We start from the raw sequence: 21,987 nt of genomic DNA on the forward strand, positions 1-21,987 counted from the left end.
TTGTCAACTTGACTGGGCTAAGGGATGCCCAGATAGCTGGTAAAACATAATTTCTGGGTGTGTCTGTGAAGGTGTTTCTGGAAGAGATTAGCATTTGAATCAGTAGACTGAGTAAAGAATATCTGCTCTCACTAACATGGGCAGGAATCATCCAATCTGTCCAGGGCCTGAATAGAATGAAAAAAAAGGTGAAGGAATGGTGAATCCTCTCTCTCTCTTCTTGAGCTTGGAAATTCATCTTCTCCCGCCCTCAGACAATGGAGCTCCTGGTAATTGGGCCTTATGACTCCGAGACTTAACACCAGTGGCCCCCTCATCCTCCAGTTCTCAGGCCTTTGGCTTTGGACTGGGACTTACACCATTGGTTCCCCTTGTTCTCAGGCCTTGGACTCAGACTAAATTATACCACCAGCTTTCATGGTTCTTCAGCTTGCAGATGGTAGATCATGGTCCTTCCCGTCCTCCATAACCACGTGAGCCAATTTCTATAATGAATCTCCTCTTATATCTATCTATCTATGTATCCTATTGGTTATGTTTCTCCAGGGAACACTGACTAATACAGATTTTGGTACCAGGAGTGAGCTCAACACCGTGGACTGCTACTTACCAAGGCCAACCTGGTAATGGCCACCTCTGAGTGCCCAATCTGCCAGCAACAGGGATAAACACTGAGCTACCAATATGGCACCATTCCCTAGGGGATCAGCCATCTACCTGGTAGCAGGTTGATTACATCGGACCACTTCCATCATGGAAGGGACAGCATTTTGTCCTTACAGGAATAGATACCTACTCTGGACACAGATTTGCCTTCCCTGCACTCAATGCTTCTGTCAAAACTACCATCCATGGACTTACAGAATGCCTTATCCACCATCATGGTATTCCATACAGCATTGCTTGTAATCAAGGAATTCACTTTGCAGGCAAAGAAGTGTGGCAATGGGCCCATGCTTATGAAATTCACTGGTCTTACATGTTCCCCACCTCCCCAAAGCAACTGGATTGATACAACAGTGGAATGGCCTCTTGAAGACTCAGTTACAGTGCCAGTTAGGTGACAGCACTTTGCATGGCTGGGTCAAGGTTCTCTTGAAGGCTGAATATACTCTGAATCAGCACCCAGTATATGGTGCTGTTTCTCCAATAGTCAGGATTCATGGGTGTAGGAATCAAGGGATGGAAATGTGAGTAGCACCACTCATTATTACCTGTAGTGACCCACTAGCAAAATTTTTGCTTTCTGTTCCCACAACACTATATTCTGCTGGCCTAGAGGTCTTAGTTCCAGATGGAGGAATATTTCCACCAGGAGACACAACAATAATTCCATTGAACTGGAAGTTAAGACTGTCACCTGGCCACTTTGGGCTCCTCATGCCTCTGAATCAACAGACAAGGAAAGGAGTTACTGTGCTAGCAGGGGGGACTGATCCTGACTACTAAGGGGAAATTGGACTACTACTCCACAGTGGAGGTAAGGAAGAGTATGTCTAGAACATAGGTTATCCTTTAGGGCTTCTCTTAGTATTACTATGTTCTGTGATTAAGGTCAATGGAAAACTACAACCCAATCCAGTCAAGATTAGTAACGGCCCAGAACCTTCAGGAATGAAGGTTTGGGTTAGCCCACCAGGTAAAGAACAATTACCAGCTGAGGTGCTTATTGAAGGCAAAGGGAATACAGAATGGGTAGTAGAAGAAGGTAGTTATAAATACCAGCTGTGACCACTTATAGAAATGAGAACTGTAACTGTCATAAGTATTTCCTTCTTATTTTGTTAGGAATACATTTGTATATGTATATACACATATTAAGCAAATATCTTTGTTTTCTTTTCTCTTTTATTCCTTTACTATGTATCATAAGATGTATTGACTTTATATCAGTATTTAATTATCATTAACTTTACATCATAGTTTTCAAGTGATAGGATATCAGAAGAGTAAACATCATTGAAGGACTTTATCTCCTCTTCTGGGGAATGGATTAGTGCATTTTCAGTTGTACCTAGGATAGTTGTTTTATATTGGGCAGAATTATGACCTTGTTATTGTCTTTACTTGGAGATTAAGTATGTTTAAGGAGATGCATATAGGTATCAAGTTGACAAGGAGTAGATTTGTGGTAGTTAATTTTGTGTCATTAATTTAGTTAATTTGTGTCAGCTTGACTGGGCTAAGGGGTGTCCAGATATCTTGTAAAACATTATTTATGAGTGTGATTGTGAGGGGGTGTCTTCAGGAGAGATTAGCATCTGAATCAGTAGACTGAATAAAGAAGATCCACCCTCAATAATGTTGGTTGGCATCATTCACTCCATTGAGGGCCCAAATAGAACCTCAAAAAAGGCAGAAGAAGAGTGAATTCCCTCTCTTCTTGAGCTGGGAAATCCATCTCCTGCCATTGGATATCACATAGTTGTTTTAAATTCCCAGTCTGATAATTCCAACATCCCTGCCATATCTGAGGATGGTTCTGATGCTTGCTCCGTCTCTTCAAACTGTGATTTTGTCTTTTAGTATGCCTTGTAATTTTTTTCTTGATACTGGACATTATGTACTGGGTAAAAGGAACTGCTCTGCACAGGCCTTAGGTAACATGGTGGTAAGGTGTGGGGGAAGGGAAGCATTCTACAGTTCTATGATTAGGTCTCAGCCTTTAGTGAGCCTATGCCTCTAGGCTGTGAACTTCACAAGTGCTTCTCGGTCCCCCTCTGCCTTAGTTAGGACAGGATGGAGAGGGCTTGAGTTGGGTATTTCCCTACCCAACCCCAAGAGTTAGGGTCTGGTAAAATAGTTTCTCTTGAGGACAGGCCTTGTGAAGCAGAATGCTCTGGCATATTTTAAAATGGTTACTTTTCCCTTCTCCCTGCTGGGAGCAAGGGGGAATTTTTCTCCAATATTCACTTTGAGAACCTGGTCAACCTCCTGGAGGTGAAACTCACGAAAGTGTGGGCCCCCACCCCTCCCCCCACCCTGACTGGGTACCCTTGGAATCTTTAACTCTCAGACTTGTCCACAATGAGCTTCCAGAAATTCAGTTCAGATTTTCCTACCCCAGTACTGGCTCCTGTGGAGACTGGTAAATTGTGATTCTCTGTATTCTCCTGTCTCTCCAATTTTGGGGGCATCAGTTTGCCCTGTGACCTCATTTCTCTGACAGATATAAGAAGAGCTGTTGATTTCTCAGTTTGTTCAGCTTTTTACTTGTTGTTAGAATGAAGTGATGACTTCCAAGCTCTTACATGCCAGAACAGAGACCAAAAGTCTTTGCTCGGGTTTTCATGCTTCTTTTTATTTTTAGTCTGGATTTCTGGGGGTGACCCCTGTGTTTCCATAGCTTAGTGTTGACCCACTGACTTGGGAAGAGGTTGTGCTCAAATACCTTTAGATTGTCCATCTTTCATCCTCTGTTGATTGATCTGTATGTAGATTGGGGAGTGCATTCTCAGCTCTGCCACATTTCAAGTCTCCTTTGGTCATTACTTCCCACTGGACTCTCCAATCTCCCCTGCATTGTGGATGCAGTCTCCCAGTTGGCCAGGGATGTTGGGAGAGCTTATCTAGCCTTTCTATGGCTCCCTCATTTCCAGGTCCTTTGGGTTAAAATCTCTGACTGGCCAGCCACTCAGACCAACCAAAACAGCAACTTCAGGCTAGAAAATATGCAGGCTTTCCCCAGTTCATTTCCTACTGAGTTCACCACTTTCATCTGATAAATCAATGGGTTTTTGCTCCTTTCTCCAATCTGAGTCAGCATCCTCTGCCAGCAAAGCTGATGGTTCTCCTGGCTAGCCCCATGCTGATAATATTGCTATTCTCAGGGACGGAGCTGGGGCAGTGGATGGACGGCAGTAGCCCCAGGCAAGAAGCCCAAGAAGACTCTTTACCCAAAGTCTAACAGTTTTTTGAGAATAATTTGCAATTTGCTGTCTGCTTATCTATTTCCAGTGCCCTCACATGGTTGGTTTGACCATTTTACTTAGCGTGTGTGTGTGTGTGTGTGTGTGTGTGTGTGTGTGTGTGTGAAGAGGCCTCACAGACCTCTTCACAAAGCCATAGTCAGAAGGCTCTACCTTTGTTTACATTCTGATGTACATTTTGGTGCAATTTTACTTACTTTGCAGTTCATTCTTCATGTTTACATATATGACTATAAACGATAGTATTTTTTGTGTCTAAAAATGCAAATTATTTTTTCCTTAATACTGTTTTTTAAATTAACCTTTTTATTTATAAAATCTAGTCCTTTTAAAGACTATAGAATTCCATCTAGTTAATATACCAAATTTCCTTTTCATTTATTGATGACATTCAGGTTGTTTCCAATTTTTTACAAACAATGCCACAGTGAACTTTCCTTATATGTGTATCCTTTCCAGTTTTACTAGATATTATCAAATTGGTGTCCAAATTTCATATCAGTTTACACTGTCACTCTCACCAGCTATGAATAAGCAGACCTGTTTACCCACAATCTGGCAAATGCTAGATATTTTCACATTTTCAAAATTTTCATATAGATGAGTGAAAACTTATCTCACTGTAGTTTTAAAATATATATAGTTTCAAGATGTGTGACCTTCTGCCAAATTGCCCTTCAGAGAGTTTGTATCAGATTGCTCTCATCAATCCTACATGTTATCATTTTTTAAAATTTTGACAATTTGATAGGAGAAAACTGGTATCTTTGCTGTTTTATATTTCTTGGTTATTACTATGATTGAAACTTTTTTCCATATGATTTGGCCATTTGTATTCTCTATGCAATGCTTGGTTGTTTTTTTGGCCTATTTTTCTATTGAAAAGTAAATGTAAATTTTAGCTCTTACGTTTAGGACAATGATCCATTTCGAGTTAATGTTTGTATACAGTATGGCAGTGTATTATTATTATTATTTCTTTGGCACATAGACACCATTTGTTCCAATTCCATTGGTTGAAAAGACTATTCTTTTCACATTGAATTGCTTTTGTACCTTTGTCAAAAATTCATTGTCAGGGGCCAGCCCGGTGGCACAGTGGTTAAGTTCGCACGTTCCGCTTTGGCGGCCTGGGGTTTGCCAGTTCGGATCCCGGGTGTGGACATGGCACTGCTTGGCAAGCCGTGTTGTGGTAGGTGTCCCACATATAAAGTAGAGGAAGATGGGCACGGATGTGAGCTCAGGGCCAGTCTTCCTCAGCAAAAAGAGGAGGATTGGCAGCAGTTAGCTCAGGGCTAATCTTCCTCAAAAAAAAAAAAATTCATTGGCCATATTTATATGGGTCTATTTCTGGACTCTCCATTGTGTTCCAATGATTCTGTTCTCTGTCTGTCCCTTCACCAACACCAAACTCTCTTGATTACTGTTGCTTTATAGTAAATCTTAAAATCACGTAGTATGATTTCTCCAACTGTGCTATTTTTCAAAATTGTTTTAGCTATTCTAGTTTTTTTTGCTTTTCCATATAAATTTTAGAGTCAGCTTGCCTATATTTACAAGAATTCCTACTGGGATTTTGATGTAATTGTGTTAAATCCATGGATTGATTTTGGAAGAACTGACATCTTTATTATACTGAGGCTTCCAATCCATGAATACAGTATGTCTCCATTTATTTGGTCATCTCTGATGGCTTTGATCAGGGTTTTGTAGTTTTCAGAACACAGATCCTGTACATATGTTGTTAGATTTACACCTAAGTGTTTCATTTGGGATGAGGGGACTATTCTAAGTGGTATTTTTAAAAATTTCAGTTTCCAGTTGTGCATTGCTAACATATAGAAATATGCCTAGTTTTTGTGTGTTGACCTTGTATCCTGTGACCTTGCTAAGCTTAAACTCACTCAGTAGTTCTAGAGGTTTGTGGATTCCTTGGGGTTTTCTACAGAGACAGTCGTGTTGTCTGCAAATAGGGACCATTTTATTTCTTCTAACCTATGTGTCTTTTTCTTGCCTATTGCACCGACTAGGATTTCTAGTGCTATGGTGAATAAGAGAGTGAGAGTGAAAATCTTGCCCTGTTGTTGATCTTAAGAGGCAAGCATTCAGTCTTTCACCATTAAGCACGATGTTAGCTGTAGGGTTTTTGTTCACGCCTTTTGTCAAATTGAGGAAGCTCCCCGTCCATCATGAATGGATGTTGAATTTTGTCACATGCTTTTTTTCCATCAATTGATTAGATTATGTGCTTTTCATCTTCGGATTGTTAATACGGTAGAGCACATTGATTCAGGTTTGAATACCGAATCAGCTTGACATCCTTTTTTCCCCTTAGCTTTATTGAGGTATACTTAATATACCAAAAAAATCATATTTGATGTATCCATTTTGATGAATTTGGACGTATACATATACTCATGATACCATCACCACAATCAAAGTAGTAACATATTTGTCACCTCCAAAGGATTTCTGGTGTCCCTTTGCTTTTTTTTTTTTTTTTTTGGCAAGAGCACTTAACATGGTATCTACTCTCTTAACAGGTTTCTAAGTGCACAATACTGTAATGTTTTGACTTTTTGACATCAGTTTTAGGGACAGTAAAATGTTTCAAGGTCACGTCTCTCTTTTTTTTCCCTTCTCCCTAAAGCCCCCTACTCCATAGTTGTATATTCTAGTTGTGAGTGCTTCCGGTTGTGCTACGTGGGACACCACCTCAGCATGGCCTGATGAGCAGTGCCATGTCTGCACTCAGGATCCGAACCAGTGAAACCCTGGGCCACCGAAGCAGAGCGCATGAACTTAACCACTCAGCCATGGGGCCAGCCCCAGCTCATGTCTCATTGTGGTTTTTTTTTAAATTGAGATCATGTTGGTTTATAATTTTACATACATTTCAATTGTACATCATTATATTTTGACTTCTGTATAGACTGCATTGTGTTCACCACCAAAAATCTTGTTGCCCCAGCCCGACATTCTCAAGAAAAAAACCCTCACTTGATCATGGTGTATTATTCTTTTTACATATTGCTATATATTTTGTTGGAGATTTTTTATGTCTATGCTCATGAAAGGTATTGGTCTATAGTTGTTTCGTTGTTTTGTTTTTTTCTTGCAATGTCTTTGCGTGGTTTGGTATCAGGGTAATGCTGGCCTCGTAAAATGAGTTGGGAAGTGTTCTTTCCTCTTCAATTTCCTGGAAAAGATTACGTAGGATGGGTGTTGTTCCTTCTTAAAATGTTAAGTAGAATTACCCAGTGAAATCATCTGGGCTTGGAGATTTCTTTCTTAGAAGGTTAACTAAAAAAACTTTTTTTTAATACTTAGGATCTATTCAGGTTATCTGTTCATCTTTTGAGTTGTTTTTAATTTTACTTATGGTATTTTGTGGCAGCCACAAGTTTTAGATCTTTTTATAATTAAACCTATCAATCTCTTCTTTTCTGGTATATCTTTGTGTACTCAAAGAGTTCTTCTTTCTCCAATTTTTAATTTTAGTACTTTCTATTCCTGTACTATGTTCTCTTTGGGGTAATTTATACTGTTCAGTTTTGATGTAAAAAAAATGTTAATCCATTTGGAATTTGGTGAATGACAGGAGGTGAGGATCCAGATTCTTTTTAAGTTAAAAAATTAGTATGCAAGAAAAGAATAAGGCAGCTTGGGAATCTCCCAACTCAATAATCATAAACTTTTTCTTGCTTAAAAAAATTTCCAGGGGATTGGCCACATGACTGAGAGGTTAAAGTTCCACGCCATCTGCTTCAGCAGCCTGGGGTTCACAGGTTTGGAGCCCAGGTGCAGACCTACTCCATTCGTCAGCCATGCTGTGGAGGCGTCCCACATACAACGTAGAGGAAGGATGGCATAGATGTTAGCTCATGGGGAATCTTCGTCACACACACACACAATTTACATATTCACAAATAGATTATATTTCTTAATAACTATGAAGACTATTTAAAAAACAACCAATATATAGATGGAGTACAAATACTGTGAGTATACATGAGGAAATTTTTTAAAGGAGCAGGATAATTAACTAGAAAACACAGAATAAAGAAGTGTTTTCAATGAATATTTATGCTAAAGAAAACAATAATTAAAATATCAAAATAACTTTGAAAACTAAAAATGAATATTTATTCAATGACATGGGGAAATACAAGAATGGAAAAAAGTAGGATGCAAAACTTTCTCTACAACTCTTTCTCTCTCTCTCTCACTCTTTCTCACATATGACTGGAAAATAATGTATACCAAAATGGATTACTTTTATAAGCAGAGAAAAATCAACATTTTAAAAATATTTAAATTACATCTTCACAAATCCCAAATTCCTCCCGATGGGCCATTGAATTCCTTAGTGTCCATTAGTCTGATCAAGCCAGCTGAGCATGGGATACTGTCCTCCTTCACCAGTTCCTTGGTGTCTTTCCCAAATCCCCACTTGCAAAAGGACGACCTTCCCTGAGAAAGAACTACTGTTGAAGGATGAATTCATCACTTGGCTTTCCTCTAGACCCCAAGTACCTCACTTCTGAAAAGAGGTCAAGAAAATTCTAGCTGCTACAAACATTCCCTCTTATAAGCCAGAGGAAAAGTGTCAAGGAGACTGAGAGTGGAGGAGGATGAGAGGAGGAGCCAGCATTTTTCTCTTTTATCACTGGATTTCCTCATCAACAGATACAGCACAGGCCACATTCATAGCGTGTATAATCTCCACTCTTTATGCAGGTGAATTTTGCTGAGACTCTAAGAGAATAAAGGAAATAGAAATCAGAAGCTCTTATTGGTTTTGATGTTCCAACTAATTTGGGAGGCTACTGTGCCTAAATTCATATGTAAATCCTTTTGTACAAAATGGTGTCTGGCCTTATCTTTCCATCACAGGCATGAACAGCTAATTATAATTTGTCTATATTGATAGATAGACCAATCCCCAGTGTTCTTCCCTCCCATGACTGGGAAATAATGATAAGTGCAAGGCCACCTCTTCCACCTACCCTTGTGTTGGATCTCTCCAGACATGGCATAAGCCTTGGCTAGTAATGCACTTGCCTCTGCGGTTTGGGGGCTGACTTCAGTGAACAAAGAAACACAGATAGAATGGGCCTGGAATAGAGAAAAATCACAAGATAAGTACTCAAATGATGGTGTTTCACTGTGGATTTTCTAGTAGTTTTCATGGAATTGCTAGTTGATTGAGAGCTGATATATATCTAATCGTGGAGTTACATGAGAGATGAGTTTGAGTTCCGGCTCTGCTACTTCCTAGCTGTGAGTCTTGAGCAAGTAATTTCACCTTCATATGTAGAAAGAATATATAGTTCCCATTGATTAGGGTTTGGGCAAGAGTAAATGAGATGATGCATGCAAAGCACTGGGCTTAGTACCCATCATATGGTAAGTTCTCAATAATGTTAGCTATTATTATTTTTTATTAGGTTTCATGGCAAAAATAAAATCATAACTTTAGCTCAGCCTCTCAAAGTATCAAAGGAAGTCTAATAAATCTTGGATCCTAGAGCCATACTGCCTGAGTTCCTGTCCTTGCTCAGCCACTTACTGTGACATAAGGCAAGCCACTGACCTCTTCAAATACAAAACAGGGATGACAAAAGTAGTATTTGTCAAAGACGGCTGTTGTAAAGATTAAATGAATTAATAGATGTAAAGTATTTAGAATACCACCTGGAATATAGTAAGCATCAGAGGAGTGTAGATTTTACTATTGTTATTATTTGTATTAAAATGGAAGGAGTAACACTTTGGAAAGAGAAAGAAGAGAGAAGACATCCAGTCCACACCCACCAGCAAGAAAAGAACCACCTGTGCTTCATATTTCACAGGTCAAACACCGTGAGGTGTTTCAAGAAGCTCCAGAGATCATCAACCAGACTCTGGAGCTAAGACACAGGGAAGAGTTGTTATGAGTACAGGTCTGGGGTCGAGTTTTCTGAGTTTGATCAAATCCCTGCTCCCCAACGGGTTAGCTACACAACTTCAGTTGAATTCGCTGTAACTCTCTGGGCTTCAGTTTCCTCATCCTTAAAATGAGATAAAGTAATAATGGTGCCAACTTCCTAGGGTTGTTGCATAGATTATATGAATTAATATATCCTCAAGGGCACACAGTAGAAGTGCTCCATAAATTTGAACTATTGTTTTTCATTGTTGTTGGGAAACACTGATTATTTGCTGTTTTATACATTTTGATCTGACCACTGCTTTAAAAATGTCTTGGACACAAATGCCAGATTGGCTTTCTCTGTAAGCAGTGGGCTCCCTGCATTCCCTAACATCTCTCCGTTGCATGATGTGAGTAACCTGGATTTTCGGATTGTCTGCAATGCCTTTTCTCCAGTATCAGTTTTCACAGATACTGCTGGATTACATTGCCCCTTTTCTATGATACAGGAAATCCAATATTTGATCCACTTTTGGCTATGGGAGATATGTGAAGCCACAAGCAGGGTTCTCATTTGAAGAGAGAAAAGGTGAATTTAAGTAGCAGTTTCAAGGGAACTTTCAAGGGCACTGTTTTCATTATGGCAGACTCAACATTCCTTCTTATGTTTTGGTTTCCCCTGGACATTTGTCAAATTAGTTACCTCCAAGTGAAATACTCTTTGTTAGTTTAACCTTAGACTTGCAAATACAACCAGCTAGACTAGCTTAAAGGACAAATGACAACATTACACGAAAACATCACGATTTTTCACTTAAAAAGCCCTTTGAGTTTGCTGAAGACTTCAGTTCAGCTGCTGCTGTGGCTTTTTTCCTTGGAGTAGACTCACTCAGCTGCCTCTTCCTAGCACCCACAGAGATGAGGGGAAGCCTGGGAGGGGAAATGCTGTCCTCAAATCAGGTCGCACAGCAGATACACCTGCCCTGAGTCAGGGTTCTCTGTCCAGGTTATTTAAGGTTGAGGAAGGGCTCTTGTGTGGATGTGGAGAGAAATCAATCCCACCCCTTGTTCTTCTAAGAAGCCCAAGTTTCCCTGGGTCTGGGGCCAAACAAGGCTATCCTGGTGGGGTTCCAGTCAACCCACCAACCTGTTGCAAGTACTGGATGGCCTGGTCGTGGTTCCTCCGCAGCTGCTCCATCTGAGCAATTTCCTGGTACAGACTGACCAGATCCAACGTCCTATCCCCCTTAGCAGCAATAACGTTGCCAATTGCCTTTTCAAAGTATGCCAGAGCTAGGTTCAACCTATGGATGGCCAAGGAAGCTCTACAAGAAAAGGGACAAAGACGGAAAGTCACAGAGAGGCCACTTACTTTGCAGACACAAAAGGAACTGATTCTAAGAACTAAAGAATTTGGCCTTCACAGACCAATCATCTGAGTGGTTGGCTCAAAATCCAGCCTTGCTGTAAACAAATTCCTACCAAGCTGCATTTTACCTACCAGATTCCATGGACTACCATTCATCAAACGCATTAATATATCATGCTACCGTCTAATTTTATAAAAAAGCAAATGGAAAAAATGGCTTCCCACATCATTTACCCATAAACATAGACTTTCTAAAATCAAAATCAAAATCAAACTTTAGCACCTCTGGCTCCCTCTCTTTCAGGCCAAAGCAAAGTTTTGCTTTGTTTTGTTTGACTTATTTTAGTTTATTCCTCCTCAGTTAAAAATGACAGAGGATAGAGAAAACAATGTAAAGATTCCCCTAAAAGGAGGTTAAATAAATTATGGCACATCATACAATACTTCAGACATTAAAAATTATGTTTTCTTTTTAGACTAACTACATGGGGAGAAATTCAAAATGTCGTAAGTTAGAAAAAAGTTATAAAATCGTACTTAAAATATGATCCTGACATACATAGATAAACAGGTAGATAGATATAACTAAAATGTTCAGAGCAATTATGTGTGGGTGGTGATATTACAATTTCATTTTCTTCTTCATATCTATCTGTATTTTCAAATTTTCCAAAACAAAATGGGGAATATAATTTTTTTAAATGATAATAAAACAGTATTTCATTAAGGTTTCTCTTTCTAGAGATAGCAAGACACAAAGAGAAGGAGACGGGTAGTTCAAAGCTGGTGCCCAGTTATTAGCTATATGGTCAAACTCCAGGCGCTCATATTTCCTTCCAAGTAAAACAAGGTTAAGAGTACCTAAGTTACAAGGTTGTTGTGAAGATTAGATCAAAAATTATATGTAAAAACGCCTAACATATAGTAGATACACAATCAACATGACTTCCCCCTCACCCCTTGCCCCCATCTTTGTATTCCCAAGTTGAATGGAAAATATATGTGTATGTATAAAATTATTTTATATAAGGCATTCTGCAACAGTTACAATTTATTTTAAGATGGAAGTTTTATCCTTCCTTTAAAGATTAGGATTAATGATCAAAAGAGCACTGGCATGTTATCTGATAATTCTTTACAAAAAAATTGTTTTGATCAATCAGACCACTATTTCCCTCGACCACAAGGACAGAAGTTATAGAATGATAATGGCCCTCATCAAGAGCTTGTAGGGAGACATTAGCCAAGCTGTCTCGCCTGAACAATCTTGCCTTATTTTCCCCACCTTTAAAATGGGAAAAGGGATTTGCCGTTCTAGATATTTGGTCAATATCAAACACAACTCAGTGTTGTGCAGACGATGAGCTATGGATTCAGATGATCCAGTTGACCACGTGATCCAGTGACAATGCTGGCTCTTCTACCTGTTAGCTCTGTCACCTAGATTCACTTAATCTTTCTGTGCCTTAATTTTCTTATCTGTAAAATGAAAATAAAAATACCTACCTCATAGGCCTGTGGTAGAGGACTGAATGAAATAAATTATGTAAAGCACTTAGAGCAGCGTCTAGGGTGTAGTTATTCTTAGTAAACTTGCCAACACTTAGAACAGCGCATGCACAATAAATATTGTACTCAATAAATATTGTGGAATAAATGAATGAAATGTGCATTAGAATTTATTATGAAAAAGGAACAAGGCTATCTTTCCTATAAGGCACAAAAACCTTTGCCACTACCCCATGTGACAGCAGTAAACATTCCCTAGACTCTAATTTATGGCCCTGTGGACTTAATAGTCTGATTTAGCTCTGGACATTCGGACATCTCCCCAACATTTCCCAATGACTTCTAGACTCATCTTGTTTAGAGGATACAGGCATGACTCATGTATTTCACTTACTTACCACTCAGTCATCTGCCCTCCTGTACCAAATGCTTAGAGTTTTGGAAACAGATTGTTTTCAAGGACATGAAGATATCTGAAAAATCTAGGGAACAGTAAACTTTTTATTATTCTCTTTTTCTTGTGATAATCTGATGGGCCCACTCTCATATCTAAATATTCTGATTCTCAGAGGATCCCTAACTCAACGGCAAAACAGTTCAGGCTTGTTCAGGCTTGAACAAATTCCATGAACTTTGTTTCTATACAGAAAAGAACTTTCCTTAAAATGCATGTGTTGTGCATAGCTTTCATGGGCCTCCAACAAATTATCTTCATTAAGAGTTCCTTCCTCATCTTTTAAGATGTCATACTTAATGACAAAAGTAGGTGGCAATTCAGAAAAAAAGGTAATTTTAGAATAAGTGTGAGAGGCAGTGTCAGGATGGGCTAAGAGTCTGTGGGGTCAGATCAAAGATCCAACTCTTAAAGCTCGTCACCTTGGACAGTCTGTTTCACCTCAGTCCGTCTCCTTGCCCTCTCTCTAATGACATAATAATTGCACCAACTACCCCAGTGGTGGCTGTGAGGGTTAGATGGACACTGCTCATCAAGCTTGGACCATGGTGTACGTGTTTGGTAAATACAAGCCTCTTTTATTATCATTTGAGGCTCTGAGAGTTTTGCTCTGAATATTTTCCTCCCTTTATATAGACAGTACAGAATAATCATGTGATTCCAGGCCTCAGTCATAAAGCCTAGGCTTCTCTAAGCTCAGATCTTACCTGCCCAAAGCAATTGTTAGGTCTTTCTCTGAGACTTGTAATCCACAAACGCCTCTCCGATATAATTCTTTCAGCTCCATCATGTTTCTCTCTGCCTTCTGCAGGTTGAAATAGGCCTCTCTGCCAGTGAAACAGTCAAGGAAAATGCCAGGCACACAAAGTGCCCCCACTGCCCAGGGACCACAGTTAATAAACAAACAAAAGGGCCCCTTGGGGGACCAGCCCCATGGCTGAGTGGTTGGGTTTGCGCGCTCTGCTTTGGCGGCCCAGGGTTTTGACAGTTTGAATCCTGGGCATGGACATGGCGCCGCTCATCAAGCCATGCTGAGGCGGCATCCTATGTGCCACAACTAGAGGGACCCACAACTAAAAATACACAACTATGTACCGGGGGGCTTTGGAGAGAAAAAGGAAAAATAAAATCTTTAAAAAGAAAAAAAAAAGGGTCCCTTGGGAAAACAAAGGCATATTTGAAAATGGGCACTTCACTATGCTCTCTATTTTCCGTATGTATATGTCGTCAAGGGAGAATTCTTTAGAAAAGGAACAGGGCCTTGGGTTTCCGGTGGTGGGTGCCTGAAGCCAGGGCTGGGGTGGGTAGTGAGCATTTGGAGGAATGAACAGAAACCGTCAATTACACTAGATTTCCTTTAGCAGCATCCACTGTGTGACAACAGTTACTCATTTTTCCCAAATTGCTTCCTGTGAATGGTAAAAGAGAGGAATTAATTTTGCTGAAAGGGACTTTCTGGGTCATTTAGAAAGTCCAAGCAAAGCAGGTTTTTGGCGAGAGGCAAATAGCAGGAAAGAAAATCCCCTTAATTCCCAAATATCCTTCTATTTCCCACATTTTCAATAACCCCCTGTTAAGGGCATAACAGAGGAAGGCCACATATCAGATTCTGCAAGTTGAGTATCAAGACCAACAAAGTAGAGAGGGGGTCGTGTAGAGAGGAGAGGCTGGGGGACACACGGGCTCAAAGTAGGCTCATGATTACTCATAAGCATGAAATACCCTTCACAGTTTTCACATGGGGATGGCACCCAAAAGGCTGTCAACATCACAAGCTTTTTGAGGAGAGGCCTATATAAAAGTTCCCCTCTGGGGATGCAGAGAACTATTTCTTTTGTTTATTTTGGTTGGCCTCCAGCTTCATGGGCAGTATTCTTAATAGCATTTCCGAAAAACTAAAATGATCAGGAGTCCATTAAATCAGAGGTTTTTGGCTACATGTTACAATCACCTGGGGCGCTTTGAAAACTCTCAGATGCACCCCAGACCCACTAAATCAAAACCTCTAGGGGGACCCAAACAGCAGTAATTCTTAAAGCTCCCCAGGGGATTACAACATGCAGCCTGGTTTGACAAACAGTGCCTTAAATCACCACCCATTCTCCTCCTTCTACACCACCACCACCACTACCACCCATGTCCTCATTGCTAATACTGATTTTCTTGAGCACTCAATGAAGAGCAGGACAAACTCCAAAGACTTTCAACGGGCTAAGGGATATATCCCCAGTGAGATCCCTCCCATGGCTCCACTCAGAGCTTATATGAATAGACAACAGGAGGAGCATTCATACCTTACTAGATGGAGATAAGAGGCTGGTGGAGGGCCTGGATGTTGGAATAGAGCTACAAGGCCTTGGTTCCATCTCCCACCCTCCTGTGCGAGAGGATCCATCTGGCACGTGTGGCACTTGGCCCTGACCACCAGACCCAGCTGGGAAGAGAAGGATATTGGTTCTGCAGGAGCCAGGCCACCCCCAGGGTGTAGTAGAGCATGACCAGAGCTTCCAGGATTTCCTTTCTTTCCTTGTCTGAGGTCGTTTTTCCCTTCCAGGTCAGCAGTGTGTTCTTGGCAGACTCAGCATGTTTCTTGGCCTGAGCTGGGAGGCCTGGGGGGTTTCAGGGTAGGTGGCAAGAAGAAAAACATTAAAAAGGTGTGTTCAGTCAAAGATATTCCTGAGAGGGGAGAGGTGGGCAGTGTGGTTGTTGTATGGTCTATAGTATTGGTTCCCAAAACTGGTGGGGCATCAGAGTTATCTGGAATGCTTGTAAAGAATACAGAGTCCTGGGGCTGGCCTTGTGGCATAGTGGTTAAGTTGACACATTTTGCTTTGGTGGCCTGGGGTTCATGGGTTCAGATCACAGGTGCAGACCTATGCACTGCTCGTCAAGCCATGCTGTGGTGGCATCCCAAATACAAAATAGAGGAAGATTGGCACAGATGTTAGCACAGGGACAATCTTCCTCAAGCAAAATGAGGAAGATTGGCAATAGATGTTAGCTCAGGGCCAGTCTTCCTTACCAAAAAAAAAGAAAGAAAAAAGAATACAGTTTCCTGGGCCCTAAGACCTACTGAGTAGAGTCTCTAGAGGAATGGGGTCCAGGAATCTATATTTTTAATTAACTCCACAAGTGCATCTCATGTAGCCACCCTGGTGTTAGTCTGTGGACCTCTGTTTGGAAATCACTGATGGAGAGAGGAGTGGAAGCTGAGGATCCCATTCCCAATTCTGCTGCTAATGCCACGTGACCTCTTCAACCCACAAAGCTTCTCCATCATCCTCCAAATGCAGAATGACAACAATAATTATAGAAGCTGCCCCTTTACCAAACACATGGAGATGGGCCAGGAACAAACTAGGTTATGCCACAGAGTGCTATGCTTTGAGCTTTCTGGCAGAGGCATTCTATAAATAAAAGGACCTATAAATACAATTACTTCCATCTGGGGATTTTTCCAACCCAGGATGAAGCTGGTGATATTAATTGGTCACACACAGACACGCACAAAGAATCAAATTTCTAAACACAGTGAGGCTCCTCACCAAGAAACTAGATAGGACCTGGTGTGTCTCCCCTTGTCTTCTAATTAAAGGCTAGTGCTCCAGGGCACGCACTTGAACTGCTGTTCATTCAGTTAACAGAGGCAGACTTGGGAAGATTCAGTTACAGAACTATTTCCTCATCTTCCAGCCTGGCTCATGTCCAGTGATCCCTGATGGGAAAGGGGAAGCCCTGGAGAAAAGAGAAAGGCCAGCAGAAAACATTATCCTAGTTCTCCACTCTGACGAAGACAGTCATGGCCGGCGTTCACTTTCAGCTCTCCTCTCTGAAGCACCTAGGGTCTGGGGAACACATTCACCCGGGCCCAGTAGGCCCGCTGTGCCTCTCATTCTCACTTCACATTCCCAGTCCTCAGCGTGCTGTCCCTTTGGCCCCGAGAGCCTGGTTTCACAGTGTGCGTGTAGTCAACAGCATTGGGATGGTTTGAAAGGACTTGCAATTGATGCCTGCAGCCCTCCTATGGGCCAGATGTGCAGGACCTCCTCAGTGAGTTGCAACAATGAGAACAAAGCTTCTCTGGAAGAGCCCTAACAGTGAGCCTAAAGCCAAGAAGTCTTTGCAGAACACTCAGAAGATGCCTGTTCTATAGGTTTCAACCAAAGAGAAAAATGGACTCTGTGGTGGGCTGTGTCTTAAGTTACCAGATAACAGTGGTCCTCAAACTGCACTGTGCACCGTAAGCACCCTGTTAAAATGCAGATTCCTGGGCCTTACTGCCAGTAGTTATGGTTCACAAGTTCTAAGGTGAGAACCAGGGATTCACATTTATAACAACCATCCTAGGAGATACTGACGCAGGCGATCTGAAGACCACACTTGGAGAAACACTGAGTTAATAAAATCTTTATAGAGGAAGTGGGACTCATCTCCTTTTTGAAGAGTAGGTAGGATTTTGACTGATGAAGAATGAGAAGAGGTTTCTACTTGGAGTAAACAGCCTGAGGCCAAAAAGAAAGAATAAGCCAGTGTGTGTGTGTATTTGTGCATGCACACACGGATGGGGTGGATTTGGGGGTATGTAGGAGTGTCAGAGAAGGCAGAAAGTTGACCAGTCTGACCGAAGGGGAGGTTTAAATTTAAAAACATTTAAGGTGTGAATTGGACAGGTAACGTGGAGTCTTGGATGCCAAGATGAGGAGGCTGGATTTGATCTGTTAGTAACAGGGAATCTTTCTGTGTATTGAAGAAGATAGCGGCAACAGAAAACTGTTGGGGACATCAGACCAAGACACTAAAGTAGGAAACTGAGAGAGTCTTTCTATCAAACAGGTTCTTTTCCACAGCCAGGTGAGCCCTTGGGCATGTGTCAATAAGGAATGCAGGAGCCAAATTTAGAAGCTCTCCTGGGTTTGTAGGAAGGAGAAAAGTGAAACTGGATGAGCTATTGAAAACCACCCCCAAGTCAGCACAATACTCCTTCTGGGCTCCTGAACAGAAAACAAATAAGACAGCTGCTCTGAGGCTTTGCCAGTCTGCGCCTCCCCGCCCCAGAGTGCCCAGCGCTGGTCGTGAAATCTCCCGAGGACTGCTTTTCTTCTAAGCTCAGCAGCTGATTAATTACAGAGTTCCTTGTCTCCACTTGACCATGCTCCACACTGTGGTCCTTCTGATGAAAAAGCTGAGCTGGTGACCAACGGGGCTTAAGCAAACTGAACTAGGATCCTGATTTAAAACAGCCCATTAAACTTTAAGCCCCAAAGGGGAAAATCACTCCTTTCACCCTCCCAGAATCCACTCGGGTCTCCACAATGGGGTGCATGTACCCCTACAGGTGTGCAAGATGCCACAAGGGTGGAGGGGAGAAAACCAAAACTCCTCTGCTACATTTTCATCTTATCTTTTTTGTTTTCTATTTTGATGAATATTTATAACATTACATAATATATTAGTACCATTGTATGTAATTTATAATAAATACACATATACAGAGAGTGTTTGCTCAAATTTTTTCTAGTAATAAGGGAGCTAATTCTCAAGAGTTTGGAAACCACTGCTTTAGACAAATGTTTTCCAACATTTTCAAGTATGAAAAAACTCTTTTTTTATGTTTACAAAAAAATCTCACTTGGTGATATTTTTATAGCATTTCCTACGTGAGAAAATTCATGATGACAAAAGTACCATGAATCAGCATCAGTAAAACTTTGAAATGAATAGGCTTTTTATTAATTTCAAGAACACCTTCTTTTATGTAAAAATAACACTCTGCATATATGTATATGTATAAGACGTATTTTCTCTCTCTGGGGAGGATGCTCACAGATTCATGCTCTCATTCTGTAACTCCAAGCCCCATCTCCTCAATTCCAATATCCGCTCTGAGATGGAATCATTTTCCTTTACTTGCCCTCCCAAGCCAAGGACACCACCCCTCTCCCTGCACCAAGAGTGCAGTAATTACAGAAGTAAAAGTCAGCATGGCAGCAAGATCTGCTCCTGGCGTCGAATTCAGAAATTACAAGGACATATTGATGAACTGGAAAAGAGGTCCAGAGATTGTCCACTAGACAGGTCAATCGCTTGCTTTCCTTTGGGATGAGACTCCACCACTGACGTCTGTTACTGTGACTCAGGCCAGAGAGAATCTGCTCAGAGCTACCCAGTCTGAGGAGGTTGCTGTTGTCACCTTAGATCATCATCTGTATTTAAGTTAGCGTGGCTCAGTGATTAAGAGAGCAGGGTCTAGAGGCAGCCTTCCCAGGGACAGATCCTGGCTTAGCCACTTCCTACTATCCATGTGGCCTTGAACAAGTTACTCAATCTATCTGTGCCTAAGTTTATTGACCTATAAAATGGTAAAGAAAATACCTTCTACCTTGTAGGGTTGTTGCAAGGATTAATTTAATTAATTCATGAAAAAGGATTAAATAGTGCCTGGCACATAAGAATGAAATGAGTTTGAATAAATATTAGCCATTATTTATTATTACCAGGGTCCGTTCCTCTTAAGCAGTTTATTATATTTGTCCTTTGGACACTTTTCATAGAGCTGCTTATAGAATCTTTATAAAAGGCTGCATTCTCAAATGCGAGCTCCCTTCAGCCAGGTACTAGGCTGCCTGCAGGTCAGATCACCTGGCTTTTATCATTCCCTGTTGTTCCTGGACCAGTTTTGTTTTGTTTTGTTTTTTACCAACTAGGCAGAGAAGGTAGCGCTCAAGACTTACGCTTCTTTTTCTGCAGTTTGCAACAATTATAATAGAGCCCCAGATACCTGGAAGGTTTCCAGTAAGAACAGGCTGACTATTTGTTTATTATTAATAATTAATTAATTAATAATCAATTAATTGCTTCATTAATAAGCAAAATATCAGGACACTGCTTGTCCACGTTACTGTATTCTCCTTCCTGAACTCTTGAAAACAGTTCACCGCTAGGTGACCCACCACGCTGTTCTCTGATGCCCTTTTCTCAGCCGCTGAAACACTAGGCCCATTAGGATTACCACCAGGTCAGCTGGCAAGGGACTTCCACTTCCACTGTGCCTCACTCTATTTCACCAACCAACAGCCTTTTATACTCTCTGCTTTGCAAAGACCCCTCACTGTCCCATGTTATTGAGTCCTGAACCCCATTCCATCAACTGCTCCATCTTTTAAAACCTGAATACTCTCTCTAACGGGCTCCTTTCTCACTGCCTAAAATCTTCCTGGGTCTCCTTCTAAAATGATCTTCACGGGATTTTTCCGCCTTCTCTAGTTACCTCCTACTTTCCCTCATTCTTTTCAATATGTAGTATGTAGCATACATAGCCTAGTCTGCTGGCCCTGGTTTCTTCCCCTCATCCCTGGGATCTGACTTCTGCTCCACCCATTCTGTGGAAGATGTTCTCGTGAGGCCCCCAAAGACCTCCTACTAAATAAATCCAGTCACATTTCTCAGTCCCCATCTTGCAGCAGCCTCAGACACCCTTGGTGACTTGGCTTCTCCTCCTGGCTCCCAAAGCACTAAACCAACCTGGTTTTCCTTTATAAACCTTCTCTAACTGGTTCTTTGCTAACTCTTTACGAGGATCCTTTATTCCTTCCACTAATGTGTCCATTCTCCAAGGGTGTGTCCTTCAGTTTCTTCCTTTTCTCCTCTCTTTCTCTCTCTGAAGTTTTATCAACTCCTATAACTTCAACTATGGCCTCTATGCTTATAATTTTCCGTTTCCCCTCCCTAGTTCTGGTCTCAAACATTACTCCATGTTTATGATCCTCCTTCTCTCCTCCCAAGTTCTGGTCCCAAATTTCCAGCATCAAGTAAAAATGTACTAGTGGATTCCTCTATTGCAATTCAAAATCAATACATCAAAAATTGAACTCACCATTCCTCTCCCTCCATCCACTTCCCTTTCTGACCTATTTATCTCTGTAAACAGCACCTTCAGGGGCCTGAAACTTCATGGTCATCTGTGGGTCTCAATTTTCCTCAACCCCAAATGGAACACCAATTCTTCCTTCACAGTCTCCTTTTTTTAATGATAATTTTTGAATAAGTGATACATTTCCATGGTTTAAAAGTTAAAATTATATAAAAAAGTAAATCTTGAGAGTTCTCACATCCAACCCTGTTCACAGCAAGCACCCTCTAAGTAACTTGTTTTTGTTTCTTTCTTGCGTATCCTTCAGTGTTTCTTTACGTAAATATAAGCATACGCTCTCACATCTCTCCCTCTCTCTGTCACACAGAACCAGCATACTGCATTGTGCATCCTCCTTTGCCTAATAATGTATCCAGGAGCTCTTTCTCTGGTAGTATACAGAGCTTCCTCATGCGCTTTTAAAAGGAGCATATATCCCATCATGTGTATTGGTCCTCTGGCAGTGGGTACACATAGTTTCCAACCTTCTACATTCATAAACAATGCTGCAAAGAATAATCTCATCCATATGGTATTTTCTAAGTGTGTATTTAGGAAAGAGTCCCAGAAGTGGGATTTCTGGTTTAAAAGGTAAATGCATCTGCCCTTCATAGACTCTTAAATCCTTACCCTCTCACTCACTCCCCCTGTCACCAGCCTGGTTTTACACCTAGATGACTGAGATGGCTTCCATTCTAGCTATCAGTGCTGGATTGACCTGTCCAAAAGCACGCTTTGATTTATTCATCCCCCTGCTGGAAAATCTCCAGTAGTCCTCCTGGCCTACCAAATAAATTACAAATTCCTTAGTCTGTATTTAAAACCCACCACGGTCTGCCCGACGTCCCCTCCTTTCCAGGTTCAGCTTCCCGTCCTCACCTCACCTGGACAGGGCTGTGACTG

General features: G+C 41.2%; 1 protein-coding gene across 5 annotated transcripts in view; it reads right to left on the reverse strand.

The window, feature by feature from the left end:
• TTC23L (tetratricopeptide repeat domain 23 like) overlaps positions 1–21,987 on the reverse strand; it is a 59,046-nt gene that overhangs the window by 22,848 nt on the left and 14,211 nt on the right. For all 5 annotated transcript variants that reach the window (XM_070587040.1, XM_070587041.1, XM_070587039.1 and 2 more), the window contains exons 5-8: positions 15,628–15,784; positions 13,883–14,008; positions 10,991–11,168; positions 8,939–9,047 (exon numbers count right to left, since the gene is read on the reverse strand). In XM_070587040.1, the coding sequence (XP_070443141.1) occupies positions 8,939–9,047; positions 10,991–11,168; positions 13,883–14,008; positions 15,628–15,784 (570 nt within the window). The remainder of the gene's footprint in view (positions 1–8,938; positions 9,048–10,990; positions 11,169–13,882; positions 14,009–15,627; positions 15,785–21,987) is intronic.

The sequence above is a fragment of the Equus przewalskii genome, chromosome 20 (assembly GCF_037783145.1).
Source record: "Equus przewalskii isolate Varuska chromosome 20, EquPr2, whole genome shotgun sequence".
NCBI lineage: Eukaryota > Metazoa > Chordata > Mammalia > Perissodactyla > Equidae > Equus > Equus przewalskii.